Source organism: Rhinoraja longicauda, chromosome 10, assembly GCF_053455715.1.
Source record: "Rhinoraja longicauda isolate Sanriku21f chromosome 10, sRhiLon1.1, whole genome shotgun sequence".
In the NCBI taxonomy this organism is placed as follows: domain Eukaryota; kingdom Metazoa; phylum Chordata; class Chondrichthyes; order Rajiformes; family Arhynchobatidae; genus Rhinoraja; species Rhinoraja longicauda.
In genome coordinates, this window is record NC_135962.1 from 5521528 (window position 1) to 5544250 (window position 22723).

Sequence of the window (22723 nt, forward strand, 5' to 3'; positions counted from 1 at the left end):
CTATACTAACAAGTTCACGTATCTGCAGGAAATTCATGCTATAAATCAAATGATTATTGGTTGCCTCTATCCCCATGTGGGATGAATGGTGGTTGAACTCCGCCATTCAAGTGCATCTTTTGAGACAAAGCTTCAAATCAGTACACGGTAAATTAAAAGAGATGACTTTGTTTGGCTATAAAATAATTACTGCCCAGTTGATGCTAACACAGATGGGAGGTGGAGAGATGATTAACCCTGCCTTAATAACATTCCTTTCATTGACTATTTAATTAAAATCATGTATAATGAACAATATATAATGAATAATGTACAACTTTCTTGTTTCACACAATTAAAACGTTTGTTGACAATATTCATAACTCTTAATAAAAACCGCGGCTTCAATAGCCATAATTTACCCTCTGAAGTTCTGCATCGGGATCAGGGTGGCCTTCTGCCAACAAGCGCTGCCGAATCTCCTCGTGCTCCTCTTTCTCTCGCTTGCGATCTCTTTCGTCCGCTTCCATTTCTTTTTCTCGATCCCGTAAGCGTTTCTGCAAAGCGCTCCCTCTGAAATGAAGCCAGAAATGTCATTCAGATATGTCACCACAAGATGAGAATATCTAGGCTGGTATTGCAGAAGATCTGGAGACTAGGTTCACCTGTAATATTTTGGATCATCTCGATCATCATCATAATCTTCCAAAAACTCCTTCAGTCTTTTTGCCTCTTTTGTCTGTGGACAATAAGTGTGCATTGAAGTGGCAAATTATTTACACTTGGAGACTTAGAATTAATCAAATCCACCCAGTAGAATGACATGCACCCAGCATTGTATATTACAAACACCTATTGCTCAAGCCAAGACAACTGACAGCATTTCAACATTCAACCTTCAACATTTCATTCTCGGGACCACCTATTCAGCCAGAAGCAAAAGCCACACAAACACATGTAGAGAAGATCATGTTCATGTAATAGGAGCAGAATTAGGCCATTCGGCCCATCACGTTTACTCCGCCATTCAATCATAGCTGATCTACCTTTCCCTCTCAACCCCAGTCTCCTGCCTTCTCCTCATAACCCCTGACAACCCGTACAAATCAAGAATCTATCTCCAACTTAAAAATATTAATTGACGGGCTCCACAGCCTTCTGTGGCAATTCAGCGATGGCAGCCTCGCCAATGGTCTGTCTGTCTTTTTTGGTATTTTTAATGTGTTTTTAAAAGTTTGTGTTAATGTTCTCTGGTTTGTTTTATGTGGGTGGGGGTCAGGGGAAACCTTGTTTCAATCTCTTACCTTGCCGAAGATGCGATTGTTCTCTGGACCATATCTCCGATCACTCTGTGGCCTAACATCATGGAGCTGGCGGCCATGCTCGAGACTGACTTTGAGCCCCACCGCGGGGCCGTGGACTTACCATCGAAGCCTGTGACCCCTTGCCTGGGATCGACGCTCCAACCGCAGCCTGCGGATTTCTCCATCGAGGAGTTCGCAGTCTCGGGTGGAGACTGATGTCGGAAAGCTCCAAAGTTGCAAGTGGTTCGACCAGCCCCGACTCAGGGTCCGATCACCTGGTGAATCGAGATCCTCCCCCGATGCGGGAGCTTGATCGCCCCGTCTCGGAGGGCCCGACCGCCGGCTAGGGGTGCCAAGATCGTTCCGTCAACAGAAGGCTCGAGGCCCCCGATAAAGAACGGAAGAGATTTAACTTTTTTTTCGCCTTCCATCACAGTGAGGATTGTGGTGGATGTTTATGTTAAAATGTATTTTGTGTTTTGTTGCTTTTTATTGGTATCACTGTATGGCAATGAAATTCTTCGTATGTTGCAAAACATACTTGGCTAATAAAGTATAATTATGATTAATTCCACAGATTCACTGCCCTCTGACTAAATAAATTCCTCCTCCTCTCCTTTCTAAAGGCAAGACCTTATATTCTGAAGCTATGGCCTCTGGTCCTAGACTCTCCCACTAGTGGAAACATCCTCTCCACATCCATTCTACTCAGTACTTTCACCATTTGGTAAGTTTCATTGAGGTCCCCCCTCATCCTAAACCCCAGCGGGTATAGGCCCTGTGCTGTCAAACGCTCATCATATGTTAACTTAATCATGTCTGGGATCATTCTCGTAAACCTCCTCAGGACCCTCTCGAGCATTAGCACGTCTATCCTCAGATATGGGGCCCAGAACTGCTTACAATACTCCTAATGCGCAATACTCACAATGCTCCTTATAACGCCTCCGCCTCAGAGAAGTGCCATACATGTACAATACACATTAATAATATCAACAGCATACGACAATTTTAAGACACTGCATGAATCATCATGGTGAGTTACAGTCCACGAATCAAAAGAATTTTAATTTGTTTACTTTATGACATTAGCTGCTGCCAAGGCCTACCTTAGGAAGGTGGCAGTGGTTGTACCTTAGAACTATCGTCTGTTCTGATATACATACAGTATGAAAACAGACCATTCAGCCTACCACCGACCACCTATTCACACTAGTTCTGTGCTATCTCACTTTCTCATGCGCTCCCTACACAATTGGGGCAATTTCCCAGAGGACAATTAAGCTACAGACCCACACATCTTTGGGATGTGGGAGGGAACGAGAGCACCCAGAGGAAATCTAGGCGGTCATGGGGAGAACGTGCAAACTCTGCCCAGACAGCACCTGCGATCAGGTTTGAAGCCAGGCCTCTGGCGCTGTGAGGCAGCAGCTTTACCAGCTGTGCCAATGTTGGGTAGGGAGTTCCACGATTTAGTGCCAGTGAAAATGAAATGTGAGAAATTAGGACTGAACCTGGGTGACAGAAGGTGTGATTCTTCCAAGTCAAAGCGATGTGCAACTTGGACGGGAACCTATAGATGGTGGTGTTTATCTTTCCGGCTGCCCTCGTCCTTCTTGGAGGTAGATCTCAGTTTGGAAGATGATGTTGAGTATCATTCAGTGGATAGCACGCACTTAATCACAATACGATGAAGAGAATGAGTGTTTAGGTTGAAAGATGCAATGCTTATCCTGTGCTCTGCTTTATCAAGGACATTGTTGAGTTTTTGTTTTGACTGTTGATAGCAAATGATCTCTCAAATGAAAATGGTTGAATTTGCATTAGCGATAATTTGGAGGGGATAACAGACAACTGGATCCAATTGTCTGTGAGGAACATAGTTTCAATATTTGTACCTGAAATTTTAAATATAGAAATAGTCTACAATAGGAAAAGGGCCTCAACTATGACAAAGCAGAAACAGAAATGAAGGATTGATTAAAAGCAATAGCTTGTTAATGCATAATCCTTAGACCTTGGAGCAAGTTTCTCAGTAGATCACACTTACCATTTCTCTTCTTCTTTCTTCCTCCCTTTCAGTTTCCTTTTCATAATCTCTGGCTTTCTTCCGTTCCCTTATTTCCCAATTTTTAAGACGCTGGATCAAAAGGCCAAAAATTAAACAAATCTACAATTCCATATTCCACAGCATGTCTTGAAATCCAATTGAAATAAGAAGGAAGACACAAATCCGTAATAGCAACCGTTTTGAAACATCAATATTATTGTGTCTTAAAATTAACTTGAAAAATAAATCATTAGGTCTGAAAAATGTCTCATTGCAACAATGCTTTAATATCAGATTATTTTTATTGTTATGCAAGGTTGAAAAGTCAGCCCGTTACAGAAGGAAAGCAGCCCTTCTTTGTGCGACAGAGGCTCACATACACTTCTTCAAACCTCATCGACTGCACTTGCTGCTCCCAATGTGGCCCCCTTTACATCGGTGAGACCAAGCTACCGTTTTGCCGAACGATGGGTCCGGCAAGGTCTGCTGGATCTCCCGGCTGCTGACCGTTTTAACTCCCTTTCCCATTCCCTGGACCGCTTCCATTACCAGAGTGAGGCCACATGCAAAATGGAAAAACAGCACCTCATATTCCACTTTGGTAGTTTACAACCCAATTGCATGAACATTAAACTCCAATTTCAAATAAAACCCCCCTAACCCTCTCACTCTTTCCTGTGCTCCCTCTCCCCATCCCGATGTGCACCTTTTTTCTAGTATTATTCCACCCCTCTTCTCTCCCTCCCCAATGTCTCCTTCCACCAATATTCTCCCCCCTTCCTCTGGCTTTACGTTTCACTCCTCTTCTCTCCTTCATTGACACCCTTTTGTCTCCGTTACATCGCTGGCCTTTGCCACTTACTCCACCCATCTGCCAATCCACCCGCCTTCTGTGAACCTGCTCTCGCCCACCCACCCTGCATCTATTTATCACTTGCCAGGCTTTGTCCTGCCCTGACCTCTTTCCCAGTTTTCTCCCCTCCTACTACAATGAGTCCGAAGAGGTCCTAACCCGAAATGCCACCTATCATTCCCTCTACAGAACATCAAACATTGCCAAGGTTACCCGGACAGGTTATACCTGCCTCCAGCAGTTTATCTCATGTATCTCCAATCATACAATAACTCCCACTATTTTAGTGCTGATTTCAGCTTCCCACCTCTTGGTATGCGTTCTCTTTTTCACGGAGCTTTCTCTCAAGTTTCCGGCGTTCATACATTTCTTCCTCATCTTCTTCCCGATCTCTTTTCTTCTCCTTTTCTCGGCTTTTCTCTCTGCAAATTTCCATTACATCTAAGTAACTGATCCATACACATAAGTAGTGTTAACATGTTCCTGTCCATTGAAAACTGGAGCCATTAAATAAACAGCTAACTATAAGTAACTAAATCTTAGATACACCTCAGGCACTGCATATCTATATACTAAAACTCTCGTGTGTTTGTTTATTTGTGACTGAACTACAGCCCAAACGGTACACGATAGCTTGACAATTTTAGGCCACCTTACTCACCGTCATCACTTTAATGGTAATGCAAGTAGTTTTATTGAAATTGGTGTTATATTTTTTAAGTTATTCACATTTTAAAGTTTAAATCTATCTCCTAGGGAGAGAGGGAGGTGGGGAGAGAGGGAGGTGGGGGGAGGGAGGTAGGGGGGATAAGGGGGTTTGAGGGGGAAGGGGAAGTGGGAGGGGGGGGGTAGGAGAGGGTGCTGCACCAATGCAGGAGAGATTTGGGCCCAACGGGTAAACTTGGTCTAGTACCAAATAAACTCAAGAACTCGCATTCTTACTATCTGATGACTGTTTGGGAGATGGAGTAAAACAGAGAGGAAATACAATAGAGAGGAAGAAATTTATGGTTTGCATTTTTACAACAGACAAAATTGGTTAAAAAAGCAGGACATTCCTGCTGTGTAGATATGGAATAGAAATATTGGAGTGCGTTTATGAACAGAGTGTGCTCAAAGGGAAAAATGGTAAAAGGAACAAAATATAAAGATCACGAGAGAAAAGCTAATAGCATCCAGGTTTCTTTTCGTTTACCTCATCTCCCGTGATTAAGTTGTTTCTATCATGACTATACATTAAATGCTAAACAATAATCTTGTACTTTGCTTTGGCAGAGACTGATTATCCCCTACTTGTTTCAAGCTTGTGCAATTAGCACCCAATTTTTATTTTGAACAATCACACCATTATAAGAACCAAATAAAAAATATGTTCACAAAATGCTGAAGTAACTCAGCAGGTCAGGCAGCATTTCAGGAGAGAAGGAATGGGTGACGTTTCGGGTCGAGACCCTTCTTCAGACTGAATTCGAGGTGAACTGAGTTATTTGAAGATGTGACCAAAAAGGTGGATGAGGGCAGAGCTGTAGATGTTGTATAAATGGGCCTCAGCAAAGCATTTGACAAGGTTCCACATGGTAGGCTGCTCCGGAAGGTTACATCGCAGGGATTCAAAGACAGATAGCTGAATGGATAGAAAATTGACTTCATGGAAGGAAGCAGAGGGCGATGGTGGAAGGTTGCTTCTCGGACTGGAGGCCTGTGACCAGTGGTGTGCCTCAGGGTTTGGTGCTGGGCCCATTACTGTTTGTCATCTATATCAATTATTTGAATGAGAACCCACACGGCAAAATTAGCAAGTTTGCAGATGATACAAAAGTGGGTGGTATTCATCTTCAGATAGTGAAGATGTCAGAAACTGTAGCAGGATCTTGATCGGTTGGCCAAGTAGGCTGAGGAATGGTTGATGGAATTTAATACAGAGAAATGTGAGGTGTTGCATATTGGAAAGCATAACATGGGCAGAACATACGCAGTGAATGGTAGGGCTCTGGGGAGTGCTGTAGAGCAGAGGGATCTAGGAGTGCAGGTACATAGTTCCTTGAAGGTGGTATTGCAGGTAGACAGAGAGGTCAAAAAGGCTTTTGGCATATTGGCCTTCATCAGTCAGAATATCAAGCAGAGAAGTTGGGATGTCATGTTGCAGTTATCTAAGGCATCGGTGAAGCCACATTTAGAGTATTGTGTTCAGTTTTGGACACCATGTTCCAGGAAAGATATTGTCAAGTTTGAAAGGGTACAGAGAAGATTTGCGAGGATGTTGCCAGGACTCGAGGGTCTGAGCTACAGGGAAAGGTTGAGCAAGCTGGGACTATTCCTTAGAGCGCAGGTGGATGAGGGGTGATCTTGTAGAGGTGTATAAAATCATGAGAGGAATAGATCGGGTAGACGTAGAGTCTCTTGCTCAAAGTAGGGGAATCGAGGACCAGAGGACATGGGGGAAAAGACTTAATAGGAATCTGAGGGGTAACTTTTTCACACAAAGGGTGGTCAGTGTATGGAATGAGCTGCCATGGGAAGTAGTTGAGACAGGGACTATTGCAACATTTAAGAAACAAGTAGACAAGTGCATGGATAGGACAGGTTTGGAGGGATTTGGGCCAAGTTCAGGCAGATGGGACAAGTGTAGATGGAACATGTTGGTCGGTGTGGGCAAGTTGGCCCAAAGGGCCTGTTTCCACATTGTATGACTCTATAACCAGGGCCTACAAAATCATATATCAAAGGAGACAATATTTTCACGTGAATATTGAAGTAATTGACTGAAATTAGGGATTGCTTCCCTAAAAAAGATCACCTTGATCTACTTCGATCCTTGCTTCTCTCCCGGTCCCGGCTTCTTTCTCTCTCTTTATCCCGTTCGCGATCTCTTTCACGGTCTCGCTCCCTTTCCTTATCCTTTGTTCTCTCACGGTCCCGGTCCCGGTCCCGATCACGGTCGCGATCCCGCTCTCGCTCCCGCTCTCGTTCACGCTCCCGTTCACGCTCCTTTTCTTTCTCACGCTCCTTCTCTCTTTCTCTCCTTTCTCTTTCTCGTTCACGCTCCTTTTCTCTATCTCTTCTTTCTTTTTCAACCTCTTGTCTTTCCTTTTCTCTCTTTCCTTTTTCTTCTTCTAGTTTCTAAAAATTAAAAAAGATTCTTACTCATTAGAGACAATGTTTAAAGCATTAGAATGCTACAAAGAATGCCTTAATCACAAGATCATAAAAAGCACGTTGACATAAAATTTGTCAACAATATCAATTATAAGACAATTTTAGATAATGATTTAAGTCTGGATAAGACATTCAAATTTAAATAAAAAAACATTACTGTCCAGAATTCCTACTAGAAAATGAACAGACTACAATCCATCCTTTGAAGTGAATTGACTTACGGTGGCCTGCTAGGACTTGGATCGTCAAGACTGGATTAACATTGCCTACAAGCTAAGTGTCTGGGAAGAGCAAGTAAATTGTTCACAAGTAATAAAATAACCATATTGTTAGCACCAGCAGATGCCAACACATTAGAAAAAAACAACTTTAACAACATACAAGGTGTTACATACAATACATCATCCCTAGTTTACAATTAAGCACAGTAAATTAAAAAAACAATCATTATTCAACAATTCAAAAGTATCAAACTGTAAACACAGGTTCTTACCTCAAAATTCTTGTCGTCGCTCGGCAATCAATGACTCTCAAATCAGCAAAAATATAGTGAAAAGGAAGCTTTTACAACACATCAATTTATCCAATCAGCATGAGGCAATAAGAAAACAATATCACCACCACCTACTGATGGATATAATGATGTTACTGCCATAACTGATGGTAAAAGAGACGCAAATTATATTTTAAAAACCGACAAATGAATTAAGTGCAGATGCATAATTTGGCTTGAGAAAAGCTTCTATGTATTAAAGTGTACTGAAACAGGGCACATATGCATGCCATCATATTCCCCTCCATTCATTCTGTATTGTTACAGCTGCTGATGCACAAAGTTAAGGTTGCCCTCCCAACATACAAGGCACAAAGTGCTTAAAACATTACAGAAAGGGCCATTTCTTCCATGGACAAGAATTCAATGAGGCTTAACAGAATTAGGATTAGTATAAACTTACCTCTTCTAAAACCTAATAACTTGGCAAAAAATAGAAGTAAAAACACTCTTCTACATACTTACAAAACTCTGAAATCCCTTATAGCTGAATATATTTTAGTAGGACAGATTTGACGCAACTAAGGAGAAATATTGAAAGGTAGGTCAAAATCTTATACCTCACCATACCTTTAATATTTTATTTCCCTATGATTTCAAGGCATCTAACACTCCTATTTTCACTTAAGCTATTAAAAAGTACTATTAACTGAAACACAAATGATTCAAACTACTTCAATGTTAATGGAGATTTTCAAAACAACTTGATTTAGTTTTAAAAGAAAAGGGAATGAATGAGAATAACAATTTTATTTACACAGCAAATGCAAAACGATAGCAAAGGAAAAAGGAGGGGAAAAAAGATAAGCTTATTAGGTCTTACCTCACATTCTTCAGACTCATCAGTGCTCTAAATGGACACCCCCTGTTAAACTGAACTTCTGACAGCAACAGTCTGAAAGACTGCAGCAAATACATTACAATATAAAAGAGTCAAAACATGCAAAGGTTGACTGTGCAAGTATTAAAAGATCCCAATATTAAAAATAATTGCATTAAACCACAAGTAGGGAAGTAAACAGTTTATTCGAGATTGTGAGAGAAACTAGACTTTAAAGAATGACCAGCTGCACCTTTGCATATTTCTCTAAGGGGGCATCCATGAATTTTATAAAAAAGAAACTGAAGCTCATACTTACATCCTATCCATGCATTTTCACAAGTTCTGAGTTCATCTTGCTTTAGTCACCATATGATCTCTATCATAATGGTGGGGGTCAATGAATAGATTAGCTTTAAGGGCATGTACATTATTCCATGCATGTTATATGGTATATGTTGTGGATTTCCCTGCCCCAGTTTCTTCCTCTATGCTCAACTACATCGGCCTATGATTCAATAGAACCACTTACTCTCCCTTAGGCAATAGCTCTAGAGCAGGATTCTAGACTTTGTTCTTCCTTCTCAAATTAGTATTCTTAAGTTTCCAGATTTAATTCCTGCACTATTAAATTTGGTTATTAAATGCACCACAAGCAAAAATAACCTGACAACGCATTAAAACTTAACATCCATTGGTCTATCAATTGATATTCAAAATGGTTCTAGAACTAATACTGAATTCCAATGACTAAATAAATACATGATAATCTTATCCCCCATAAAATTCATTTCTAAGCATACCTGCGAAAAATCAGATTATGCGTGCAAATATACAGTATGGATGAATTTATTTTGTCCTCTGCAAATCTCACTTAAAATGGGGCCAAAGTAATATTCATCCATATTAAAATGACTGAAAGGGATAGTCACTAACTACCTCAATTTTACAAAGAAAATCTGACAGTATTTTTTTAATGACCTAACAGCTTTCTAAGGAAAGGGCGAGTGTGTGTAGTTCTTGTGCTCATATTTGTAGAAATAAAATAAATATTGGTACTACCTTGTGAGTGTCTCTGAATTTGCTAATTTCTCGAGAAATTAGGTCTCGTTTGTCCTCTTCCATTTCCATTGCATTTATGTCATCCTGGAGAACAAAACAACAGTTTCAATCTAAGCCATTAAATAATTTCCCTTTGATATCATAAATAAAAATGCAACTGGCTTAAGCAGTAAAAACATAGCGGCCAAAAATGGCTTTGGCATCAAAATATAGTTTATCTTGTGACAGCAGTGTGCAGTTGTGAAGAAGCTGCAACTGCTGGAAATATGGCATGCATACACATCCATCATGTACCAAAAACAGAAAATGCTAGGGTAATATTTAAGGAACTGGGCAAGCTTGAATTGGACTAGAACTGCTCGAGTGAGTGTGACAACTGCGGTTAACTCTAACCGGCATATTATTTTGTTATCGATTACTTTGTGATTTTGAGAGTGTTATTAGATCATAAATGAATAGATCATTACTGTATGTCTGTAAGTGGTGGACTGGGATCTAAATTATTTCTATTTATAGAAGCTGGGAGAGGTTAAAGAATTGACTGTTGTTATAACTAAAATCTTTAGTTCAGGTTGTGCAAAATGTTTAAAGGTAGGCCTCGAAGGAGTGTTACATTAAGAAGCTAATGTTCAGAAAAAAACACAACGGAGTCTTGAGGAAAATGTTATGATGTAATCTTTAATCTTGTTTGCAACTGTAGAAAAATTGACATGAGGTTGTTTAGGGGCGGCACGGTAGTGCAGTAAAGCTGCTGCCATACTGCGCCAGAGACCCAGGTTCAATCCTGCCTACGAGTGCTGTCTGTACCAAGTTTGCACGTTCTTCCCGTGACCTGTGTGAGTTCTCTCCGGGTGCTCCGGTTTCCTCCCACACTCCAAAGATGTACAGGTTTGAAGGTTAATTGGCTGAGGTAAGAAAAATGTAAATTGTCCCTAGTGTATGTAGGATAGTTTTAGTGCGTGGGGATCGCTGGTTGGCACGGACTTGGTGGGCCGAAGGGCTTGTTTCCACGCTGTATCTCTAAACTAAACTAAAACAGATCAGGATCCTGTTGTAGACACAATGAGATGTTCATCCAAATAATAATTAAGAGCATATAAAATTTTCCCATTGCAGAAATAACTAATGCAACATTAGATTTGAGAAAGTATCTGCATGTAATTGACACGAATGGAACGTTATGGGAAGAAACTGCAGATATTCAGCAGTTAACCTTCTTATCTGCCTGCACATAATCCATATCCCTCGATTCCCGGCATATCCACGTGTCCAAGTCTCTTAAATACCAATTCTTAAACATCAGAGTGAGCTTTTTATTTGGACAATAAATTAACATTTCATCTCCTGATATATATATTTTTTAAATTTCCATAATTGTTTGCCCTCACAAAAAAGAAATACATCCCTTCTACCACTGTAACAAGAAGGCAGCAATTTGGAAGATAAAAATAGCATACCTCCTCTTTCTTTTCCTTTTTCTTCTTTCTAGGATGTGCATCCTGGTCTTGGGATGGTGCATTGAGTTCACTGGAGTATTCTCTTATTAATCCCTCAATTGCTCCCTTCACAATCTGATCTCTCCTCTTGGTTTCCTCATCCACAACATCATCAGGTGAATCCTCTGTTTTCGTATCCTTCACAATGCAGCAAGAATCAAAATAACACATCTATTACTAACGATCGATAAAAATATGCTGGTACATAGTTAAGCATTTCCTAGTTCTAAAAAATGTCTCTTTTGCATTCTTGTAGAACGTATCAACATACACACAAAGGTCAAGATTTTGGTTTTATTTTTTAAATGTTATTTTTAAGCTTGCTGTATTATTGATCATCTAGATTCAAAGACCTTTAGCCACTTGATTGCAGAATATGACCCATTTTTGTTCTTAAAGATTTTCAATTCAAAAGTGAAACTCCAATCTGACATTGCTCACTTCTTCAAATACTTTTTCTGCTGTAATACTTCACTATCTTCATTTTGTACATCTGTTTTTCACAAAATGCATCATTACTCACTGGGGCAAAATAGCAATTAGGGTCAGCACATTCCAAATACGTGCAAGTTTGTAGGTTAATTGGCTTCTGTAAATTGCGTCTAGTGTAGAGTACGAAAGTGGGATAACACTGAACTAGTGTGCTGGTGATCAAAGGTCGGTGTGGACTCGGTGATCCAAGAGGTATCACTAAATTTAAACTAATCTGTGAACCCTCGGATGCATGGCCAAACAGCATGATCAATAACAGTTTGGACTATACATGACACTGATTATGACAGGATACAGCCTGTTGCTGATGGCCCAAAGCATATCACATACACAAAATCTTCGGATACCAAATCTGTTCTGACTCCATTCTATTGAACACTATTATAATGACGAGTGTGATGAATGTGAAGTCATAACTGGGTCACCATGAGAACTGTGCAATGTGAAGTCCTAGCCGTGCTGTCAGACAGTGCATCCATAACAGATGGCTTGGAGGGAAGATCAAGGAGTTTCATCCCTCACGCTGGTTCACTCACTATGTCACACTCATTACATTAAAGGCTCAGTCTGATAGTGATGACGGTCTGACCCTGGCCACCTCAGTTAGTGGTGGGCTACCATTCCACACTTTATGATAAACAGTGAGAGTGCGTTCTGTGTCCCTGCTACTTTCAGTGCACATACCAGGTGATGAGAAGGCCCTGAGGTCAAGGATAACAGGTGCCAATAGGTTCCCTTCCCCATGTTTGAAATGATGCATGGAACTTCAGTGGCTGAGAGATATTAGTTCCTAGATGTTCATGACATGTATTTTGCAGGTAGACTGTGCAACTGAACCTCATCCAAATCCAGTGCCTAGGTTGATTCTGCGTGTTTTATTACTGTGTCTGAATGCAGCAGAAATAAGTGCATATTTAAGCTATTACAGCAGACAGTCCAGACTGATATGCGCCTTGTAAACCTGATAACAGCAACAGATTTCTTTCCCCCAGGGTCAATTAGGTTTTCAATTATCTGTTGGTTGTATAGTGCACAGATGTGGACAAGTAATAATTTTTTTTTAAATCCACATTTTATTATCCAAATTTAATTTCCACATCTGCCAGGGTGGGATGTACAAATGTCTCTGGAAAGTTAAATCCAGCCTCAGGATTACACATGCAGTAATTTAACCTCGGGGCAAAAGGTGGCAACGATTCTACACCACCATAATGAATAATTACACAAAAACCAATCTCATTGCACTTCAGAATCGTGATTGGACATTGAGCTGAAACGTTACCTCAGTTTCCCTCTCCACAGATGTTGCCTCACTGCTAGGTATCGGCAGCATTCACTCTCTTTATTTCAGATATTAAGTGGGGAGATTTAAATATGACTAGATTTTTGAATATAAATGTCACAAATCTCAGACGTTTCTAGAAATGCAACCTACTCCATTGACTCCTTTCTTTTTGGCCTTCCATTCGTCCAGCTGGGCTTTGGTCTTTGCATCAACTTTTACAAGCAACTTCTTGTCTCCAACTTGAAGTTCGTGCAATAATCTTAATGCACGCAGTGTAGATTCTGGCTCTTTATACTCACAAAAGCCAAATGCTAGCAAAGAAACAAAAAGATGTGTTTATACTAGCAAGATATGATGTTTGTATGCGTTGCTAAAACGGTAATGATTTCATTGCACCTGCAGTGATTCCAATAAATTTGTGAAATCATATAGAATTGAAATGGGAAAATGTGATAATTGGGATAAAATGGACAAGGTTCTTTGAACAAGGTTCATCATCGAAATTTTCTCTATAAATGATTCTCTGGAGCACATCTTCGGTTTACACAATTTATTCTCACCAGACAAATAACAAGTCATTCTCTATACATTGGAATTCACTGGACAATAATATTCATCATGCATTGTTCTCAGCCTTTTGTGACCAACAATACAAAAAAAAATTCAGGAATTAGTGGCCCCAATAAATATGCCATGATAGATTACAAATACCGATTTCTTCATTTCTACTTTAGGTCAAATAAGGTTCCATCAGCATTTTTAATTAAATGACTTTTTTTCTCAATTTCATTTGATCCTGCAAGAATGAACAGTCTGAAGTGAACGGGACAACTAGTGGGAGCATTGAAATTTACAGGACATGAGGAAATGAGAACACACAACTCTAACAATGTTATTTAAAAATACATCCTTCTTTGATTTATAAATTCCAAGCATTATAGTTTCACAAGTAAATTAAGTGCACAAGTATAAGATTTCTGCCCTGTCATTATTTAAATCTGCCCTCACATGCAAGGTTTTAGGCTATGGCAAAGAACAACAATGAAGCAATAGGATTTGACACCACCGTGAAGGTAAAACTGTGATGACTGAGAAACTGATGAAATTTAAGATGGACGAATTCAGTGTCAAATCTTCAAAGGAAAGAAAAACTAAAATTAAATGTTATAATTTCAAATCTCTGGGAACTAACACAAACGTGCACACCTGTAACAGCCAACTTTAAGTGCCAGGTTATTTGGCAACACTGTAATACTAACAACTCAAGGAATATTTGAAACTTGAAAGAGACAACTTTTTGCTGTGACTTTAGTCTATAATGTCTGCCACATAACTAAAGCAAACATAGAAAATAGGTGCAGGAGTAGGCCATTCGGCCCTTCGAGCCTGCACCGCCATTCAATACGATCATGGCTGATCATCCAACTCAGTATCCCGTACCTGCCTTCTCTCCATACCCCCTGATCCCTTTAGCCACAAGGGCCACATCTAACTCCCTCTTAAATATAGCCAATGAACTGGCCTCAACTACCTTCTGTGGCAGAGAATTCCACAGACTCACCACTCTCTGTGTGAAAAAAAACTTTCTCATCTCGGTCCTAAAAGACTTCCCCCTTATCCTTAAACTGTGACCCCTTGTTCTGGACTTCCCCAACATCAGGAACAATCTTCCTGCATCTAGCCTGTCCAACCCCTTAAGAATTTTGTAAGTTTCTATAAGATCCCTCCTCAATCTTCTAAATTCCAGCGAGTACAAGCCGAGTCTATCCAGTCTTTCTTCATATGAAAGTCCTGCCATCCCAGGAATCAATCTGGTGAACCCTCTCTGTACTCCCTCTATGGCAAGAATGCCTTTCCTCAGATTAGGAGACCAAAACTGTACGCATCACATCATTTGACATATATTAATAGTAAGTGAGCCAGCCACCATAAAACAATTGTTTGGAAACTGGCGTTGGAGTGTTGTAACCTGGACGGCACCCTTTTGCGGAACCATGCTGGCTGGGACCGGCTACCGGCACGGAGCCAACCATGAGTAGGCCCGGCTGCTGGCAGGGCAAGGAGAGAGGTGTCGCCGAGCGAGCAGGGCCGTCGGCAGGCGGGAGGGACGTCGGTGGGAGTGGAGGGCCCTTGCCCGCGTGAGTGCCAGTGGTCGCCCTAGGACGGGCCCCCGCGAGTCCTAGCGGTTGGAGGATGATGCGCTGTAAAGCACAAGGGAGCCGACCAAGAACAAAGAGGGACCCGGCATGGGGGGAAGAGAAGGAAGAGGGACTATATTACATACTTTTGTAACTCTGTTGACACCCTTTACGCGGCAAATCTTGCATACATGTGCTGTATGCAAACAAAGAATCTCACTGTACCAAGTACACGTGACGATAAAGTATCAATCAATAAGTGCTACATCATATTTGTGAATCACGTGAAATAGTCGTAACACGTGTAAAAAATGATGTTAGCCTTAATGTTATCTTGTTCCAAGACAATGACATGATGAATACAAACAATGTTCCTTTCATTTTCTCATAATCGCAACAATGCAAATGACTTTTTTTTTTTTAAAGCATCCAGTGAATTTCTAACAGCTCTCTAAACAGCAAAGACAGAGATGGCAATGCAGGCAAACTCATCTGAGGATACACATGTCCTGGGATATTTTAGAACATTGAGCATCCACATCAATAATGTACTCTTTAAAACATAATGGCAATTGTACAATTACTTACAAACTGATACACGGGATTCACGAGATAGGTTCACGAGATTGATCCCTGGGATGGCAGGACTGTCATATGAGGAAAGATTGAAAAGACTAGGCTTGCATTCACTGGATTTAGAAGGATGAGAGGGGGTCTTATAGAAACATATAAAATTATAAAAGGACTGGACAAGCTAGATGCAGGAAAAATGTTCCCAATGTTGGGCGAGTCCAGAACCAGGGGCCACAGTCTTAGAATAAAGGGGAGGGCATTTAAAACTGAGGTGAGAAAAAACTTTTTCACCCAGAGAGTTGTGAATTTGTGGAATTCTCTGCCACAGAGGGCAGTGGAAGCCAAATCACTGGATGGATTTAAGAGAGAGTTAGATAGAGCTCTAGGGGCTAGTGGAATCAAGGGATAAGGGGAGAGGGGAGGCACGGGTTATTGATAGGGGACGATCAGCCATGATCACAATGAATGGCGGTGCTGGCTCAAAGGGCCGAATGGCCTACTCCTATGTTTCTATGTTAAGATACATTTTCTATGTTTCTATGTTAAGAAACATTCAAGTTGGTGAAGCCTGGCAAATAATCGTGCAAGTTCACAATTGCAATTGCAAGCTGTATTTACCTTGCAACTTTCCTGAAGCTCCCTGGACTCTCTTCCAGCTTAAAACCAAGCCGCATTTCTATAAATTGAGAGGAATCACTTTAACAATATAAATTTTAATTCATTCAGTATGGCACATTGCAATTTCAAAGTTTACATGTCTTTATAAAGCAATTAAATGATGAATTGTTGAACCAATATAAAAACAGAATATGCATGAGGATTGAAAAAGCTGGGATGGGCATGGGGGGGGGGGGGGGGGGGTAGTGTAGGGTGAAGGCAGGGAACCAGGGAAGAGAGGAGGGCTAGATTTAGACTCATGTCTCTGTGAGATGCTACTGAATAATTAAAAAACAAAACCACTGGCAAACCTTTGAAAATCCATTCACCACTACTCATCAATCACAGCTTTAATCATTCTATATTTTTTCAATTACTTCAAGTAAATTTATCACCAAAATGGCTATATGGAAGAATGTAGGTAAAATTGTAGAGCAATAAAAAGACTTCCTGGACAATTCCCAGCCACAAACACTAACGTGAAATATTGCTTTCTTGAGTGGAAAACAAACTGCTGGGGGAACCCAGTGGGTCAGGTAGCATTTGTAGAGAGACACCAACAGTTGACGTTTGGGCCAGAACCTTTCAAGACTGGAGGTGAGATAGCTGATATAAAGAGGCGAGGGGAAAGGATGAAGCAAGAGTTAGTAAGTGATAGGAAGATCCAGGTGAGGAGGTGAGTCAGCTGTGGGAGGGATGAATAGAGATGGTGACCAAGGCTGGAGGTGATAAGTGGAGAGGTAAAAAGGAGCAAAGAGTGGAATCTGATAAGATGAGGTGCGAGGTGGTGGGGAGTGAAGTGTAGAAGGAGAGGGAGAGATGGCGGGAAGAAGGGTGAAATGGGGGCAACGAGGGGAGAACAAAACATGGGAGCAGGAATAGAGCGGGGTGGGTGATGGGTGGATGGAGGAGGGGGAAGGAACGAGGTGATGGGGCATTGTGGAGTGAAAAGAACGGTATGCATGTGGAACGAGGGAAAAGCTAGGCAGACAAGGAGACAGGAGGTATATTTTACATGAAATTGGTTAATTCAACGTTTGTACTGTTGGGTTGTAAGCTACCCAGGGAGAATACAAGATACTGGTCTAACAGTTTGTATGTGGAAGAGTTTGAGGACTTGGAATTGGAAGAGGTCTTGGAATGGAATGGGGAATTACAGTGCCTAGCTATTGAGAGCTTCAGCCCCTGGCAGACGGAGCAATGTTTCCAGCAAAGCAGTCACGTACTCAACGTTTGGTTTCACCAGTGTAGAAGAGCCTCATTGAGAGCACCAAATGTATTAGCTGACGCTGGAGAAGATGTATGTAAACCTCCTGACGAAGGGACTGAAAACGGTCCACCCTAAGACATCACCCATCCTTTTTTCTCCAGAAATGCTGTCTGACCCACTGAGTTCTCCAGTACTCTATCTTTGGTATAAACCAGCATCTGCAGTTCTGTTTCTACATTTTGCCTGTTCCACTGCGAGTCTGAAGGGCCTCAACCCAAAATGTCTGTCACCCACCCTCTTTCTCAAGAGATGGTGCCTGACCCGCTGAGTTAATCCAGCACTTTGTGTCTATCTTTGGTATAAACCAGCATCTGCAGTTCCTTGTTTCTACTGTAACTCCTTCCTGGGTAATCTGCTCTTCTCAAGTGCAGTCTATGATAAAATCTCATCACTTCTGCAAATCAGATTCTTGTTGGTCAAGCAAGAATGGCAACAGCTTTCAGCCAAATATCCTTCCACATAACCCTTCCAAAATGGCTTAAATTTAAAAAAAATATTATGCAAGGTTTAATCTTCAAAACTCTGGTTCCAACTATTGGTTAATTGTTAAAAATACACCAATTCCTTACCGTCTTCAGACAGTGAGAAAGGCTAGCAGAAGGTGCAGCGGGATATAGAAATGCTGCTATAAGGGGAGTGAGGCAGGTGGAGTTTAACCCAAGCAGGTGCGAGATGTTGCACTTTGGGAGGTTGAATGTAGGGGTAAGTATACAGTTAATGGCAAGATATTTGTTTAACAGAATTGATGTGCAGAGGAATCTTGGAGTGCAAGTTCATAGCTCACTGAAGGTGGCAGCACAAGTAGATAGTGTGGTATGGTCTGCTTGCTTTCATTAGTAGGGGCATTCAATTTCAGAGTCAGGAAGTCATGATGCAGCTCTATAGGACTTTGGTTAGGCTATATTTGGAGCACTGCGTGCCATTCTGAATGCCCCATTGCAGAAAAGATGTGGAGGATTGATTGGATGCAGAGAAGGTTGACTAGAATGCTGCCTGGATTAGAGGATTTCAACCACAGACAGGGGTTGAATAGACTTGGATTGTTTTATCTGGAGCGTCCAAGATTGAGGGGAGACTTGAGAGGTTTATAAAATTATGAGAGGCATAGATGATAGACAGTTAGAATCTTTTTCCCAGGGTGGAAGTGTCCAACTCTAGAGGCCATAGTTATAAGTTGAGGGGGGAAGATGAATGGAGATGTATGGGGCAACTTTTTTTATACACAGTCAGGGTGGTGGGGCCCTGGAATGTGTTGCCAGGGGTGGTGGTGCTGGAAGCAGATACAATAGTAGCATTTAAGAGGCTTTTAGATAGGCACATGGAATTGCAGGGGATAGGGGTATATGGATCACGTACAGGGATCCTGTTCAGCATAAACATTGTGGGCTGAAGGCCCCATTCCTGTGCTGTACTGTTCTAGGTTCGATGACGTTCTGAATCTCAATGGATCTCTTAAGTTCCTCAATACTTGCCAAGCTGGTATTCTCACAGGTTAGAAGCAGCAAAGATGACCAAATCAGCCTATACGTACGACATGGATGAGGAGGCTGTTGAACATTGACCGCAGGAAAGGCTAGCGGCTAACGGATAAGCAACCGGCTGAGAACGTCAAACGCCAGGGAATAGGGCTCCCAGAGACAGACAGAAGGCGACAAGGAGCGGTGGGAGGTGGAAATGCCTTACGTTGTCAGAAATTTCAAACTTTTCTCTGCAACAGGGCTCAGTTGATCAGTAAGCTAATGCAAGCGGGTCCATTGAAGTAGCCAATGAGGGTTGTCAGGGCAGCGGATGTGCCTGGTGTCACAGATTCATTACTTTAATCTTCCTAAACTGGTTAAAAGGACATGCCTCTTTCGATCTTTATGTAAATATGTATCACGGCAAATCCCTCAGAGGTTGGTGCAACATTTAGCATTTATCTACACCAACGTAAGAAATCCTTGCATCCTCTACTTTCAAAGTTTTAATTATTCAGCATGCTGCAAGATTGAGGTTAAATGCCAAAAGTTGTGTCCCTGGCATGAGTCTGAAATAAGAATAGACACAAAGTGCTCAAGTAACTCAACGGGTCAGGCAGCATCTCTGGAGGAAAAGGACAGGTGACGTTTCGAGTCGGGTCTTATCGTCACCTATCCTTTTCCTCCAGAGATGCTGCCTGACCTGCTGAGTTACTCCAGCACTTTGTGTCTATCTTTGGTATAAACCAGCATCTGCAGTTCTTGTGTAGGAAAGAACTGCAGATGCTGGTTTAAATCGAAGGTAGATACAAAATGCTGGAGTAACTCAGCGGGTCAGGCAGCATCTCGGGAGAGAAGGAGTGGGTGACGTTTCGGGTCGAGACCCTTCTTCAGACCTTTCTGCAGTTCTTTGTTTCTACACTGAGTCTGAAACAAACAGTTTTAAAATATGAAACAGTTTAAACACGCAAACACCTACCGAAATATGTCATTCAGTTCTCTAACTATTTGCAGAGTGACAAGAAATCACTGAAATACACTGCCTGGACTGTTTTGTGCTCATTTGATTCTCCTGTGATGGGCGAATCTTGGATTAATTTGCATTTACACTAAGCACCCATATTAACTATAGTTAATCTATGATTACACAGCTCATCAACAATAAATGCTCAGGCTCACAAGTAATTAATCTTCACCTAGACCAAAGAAATTGTCACCACCAGCATACATTGAATCATACTCCATGACAACCAACCAACCAACCAACCAAGGAAGCACCAGGAAATAATATGAAAATAATGTTACGTACACTGCGGAAGGAAGAAACACAAACTTACCGCAAGTAACTGCCTGATTAACATATCAGAAGCTTTCTCAGATATGTTGCCTACAAAAACTGTTGTGGTCGGACCACTGTTGTCATCAATCTCACGAATCCTCTGACCAATATGGTCCTTCCTTGGTCCAATATGCTTTCCAATCAGAGGCACAGTGGTTGGCATCAACACCTGTGTAAAACACTGGAACATTTTAATACATTATCCCAAAATATAAGGATTATAGATGATCCTGTTGTATCCTTGCACAAAGCAGTTGTGTTAGTTAAGAGGTGTCTTATAAATGAATAACAGATGCCAGAATGGATATTGCGAGTTCCACGTGAGACAGTTCCTGTTCAGATATGAATTTTAAAATTTATTTCCATTTAAACATTACACTAAACCATACAAATATTGTAAATAGGGAACTTTACAGAAAGTGTGAGAAATATCACCGAGGAATGTCAACTTGACAGCCTAACGTAAGTAAATGTCCGATGTAATCAGAGATTCTATGAATCTAGCGTTCTTAAATTCAAAATGATGTGATGCAATGCTGAAGAAGTTTCCATTTGAGTTGGCTTTTCTCAGCAATCATACCGAGCCTCTCTCCTTATTGCACCTATTGCTGCTGCCCCTCACTGTTTGAATACCCGAGTTTGGATGCTCCTGTCTTTCCCACCTCGCCAAGTTGCAGAGAAGGTATTAAGAAGCGAGCATAAAGGAAAAACAGAAGAGAGGACAAGAGGAAAGATTCAAAGTGGAGAGGGAGCCACAAAGACAAAGCTCAGAGAAAAATGAATGAATTAAACAGGGGAGTTAAAGGAAACAAGGGGAAGATTAGGACTGTGAGAAAACAAATGTGCTGAGGAGTAACATTATCAGAAGAATAACATGCAATGCAGTGGAAAATTGCTGCAAAAAGAATTGAGGGAAACATATTGGGGACACAATGAACTGTAGATATTGCAATCTGAGTAAAAACCAAAGTGCTGGAGGAACTCAGCCAGTTGGGCAACATCTGTGGAGACAAAGGGACAGTCAGCGTTTCGGGTTGACAGCCTGCCTCGGGATTGAGTGTGGAGAGGAGATAGCTGATGTAACGAGGTGAGATGGCGGGGTAAGGGAGGTGTTGTGTGGAGCCAGGCGAGGTCAAGGAGGGGTGTAGCTTGTCAATGATAAGTAGATAAATGACAGATAACAGAGAGGCAAAAACCAAGCGAACGCAATTGATGGGGGTAGAGAGAGGCAGGGGGATGAAAAGAGGTCACATGAGGCTGAAGGCGCTGGGATCTGACAAGTAGGAAAGTTGGCAAGTATGATAGGATAAGGGAGGGATGATGGTCCAGATGGAACCAGTTAGGGGAGGGGTGAGGAGACCCAACAGGAAACGTGTCCTTGATAGGAGGGTGGATCCAGGTGGGAACAAGTTCTGACGGGGGTGGGAGTAGTGGAACCTTTGTGGATCAGGAAGGGGAATGGAGCACAGGGCTGCGACTCATATGACATAGGAAAAATTCAATATTCATACCATTGGGTCGTAGACAACCGTCGAAATATGAAGTGTAATTACTACTGACACTAAAATAGATGCCATCATAGACAATGTAGATGGTTACCAAGAATTGTAGAGGAATCTTGATTAACTGGGCAAGTGCGCTAAGAAATCGCAAATGGAGTTTAATTCAGATAAGTTTGAGGTGTTGCATTTTGGGAAGAACAGATCAGGGCAGGACCTTCACAATGAACAGCAGCCATTTGGGGAGTATTGTGGAGCAGAGGGATTTAGGAGTACAGGAGTACACAGAGAGCGACACTGCAGGGCGGTAGGGTGATAAAGAAAGTATGGTGAAGTCGCATTTAGGGTATTGTGTTCAGTTTTGGTCACCCTGCAATAGAAGAGAGTGCAGAGAAAATACAAAGACTCGAGGACCTGAGCTACGGGGAAAGACTGGGCACGTCGGGACTTTATTCCTTGGAATGCAGGAGGTTGAGGGGTGATCTTATAGAGGTGTAAAAAAATCACCTCTATGAATTTATAAGGTCTTTTATTCCAGGTCGGGAAATCAAGACTAGCGGGCATAGGTTTAAGATGAGAGGGGAAAGATTCCATAGGAAACTGAGGGGCAACTTTTTCCACTGAGAGGATGTGGCAAATGGTTTTCAATCTATACAAATTTAGACCCAAAATGTACAGAACAGATTATTCCCCAAATCTCAGGGGTCTAAAGAGAATTGAGTGTTCTTAAAAAGTCAAGG

At 41.5% G+C, this 22723-nt stretch overlaps 1 protein-coding gene across 9 annotated transcripts in view; it reads right to left on the reverse strand.

Annotated features, from left to right (window-relative positions):
* The window catches only part of LOC144597162 (RNA-binding protein 25-like), a 68757-nt gene that overhangs the window by 17251 nt on the left and 28783 nt on the right, over nt 1–22723 (reverse strand). For 5 of the 9 annotated variants that reach the window (XM_078406126.1, XM_078406125.1, XM_078406121.1 and 2 more), the window contains 10 exons: nt 20483–20665; nt 16380–16437; nt 13201–13361; nt 11235–11411; nt 9778–9861; nt 6984–7306; nt 4494–4635; nt 3334–3423; nt 645–718; nt 402–552 (listed from right to left, as the gene is read on the reverse strand). In XM_078406126.1, the coding sequence (XP_078262252.1) occupies nt 402–552; nt 645–718; nt 3334–3423; nt 4494–4635; nt 6984–7306; nt 9778–9861; nt 11235–11411; nt 13201–13361; nt 16380–16437; nt 20483–20665 (1443 nt within the window). The remainder of the gene's footprint in view (nt 1–401; nt 553–644; nt 719–3333; nt 3424–4493; nt 4636–6983; nt 7307–9777; nt 9862–11234; nt 11412–13200; nt 13362–16379; nt 16438–20482; nt 20666–22723) is intronic. The other 4 variants (XM_078406127.1, XM_078406122.1, XM_078406128.1 and 1 more) reach the window with 2 other exon arrangements.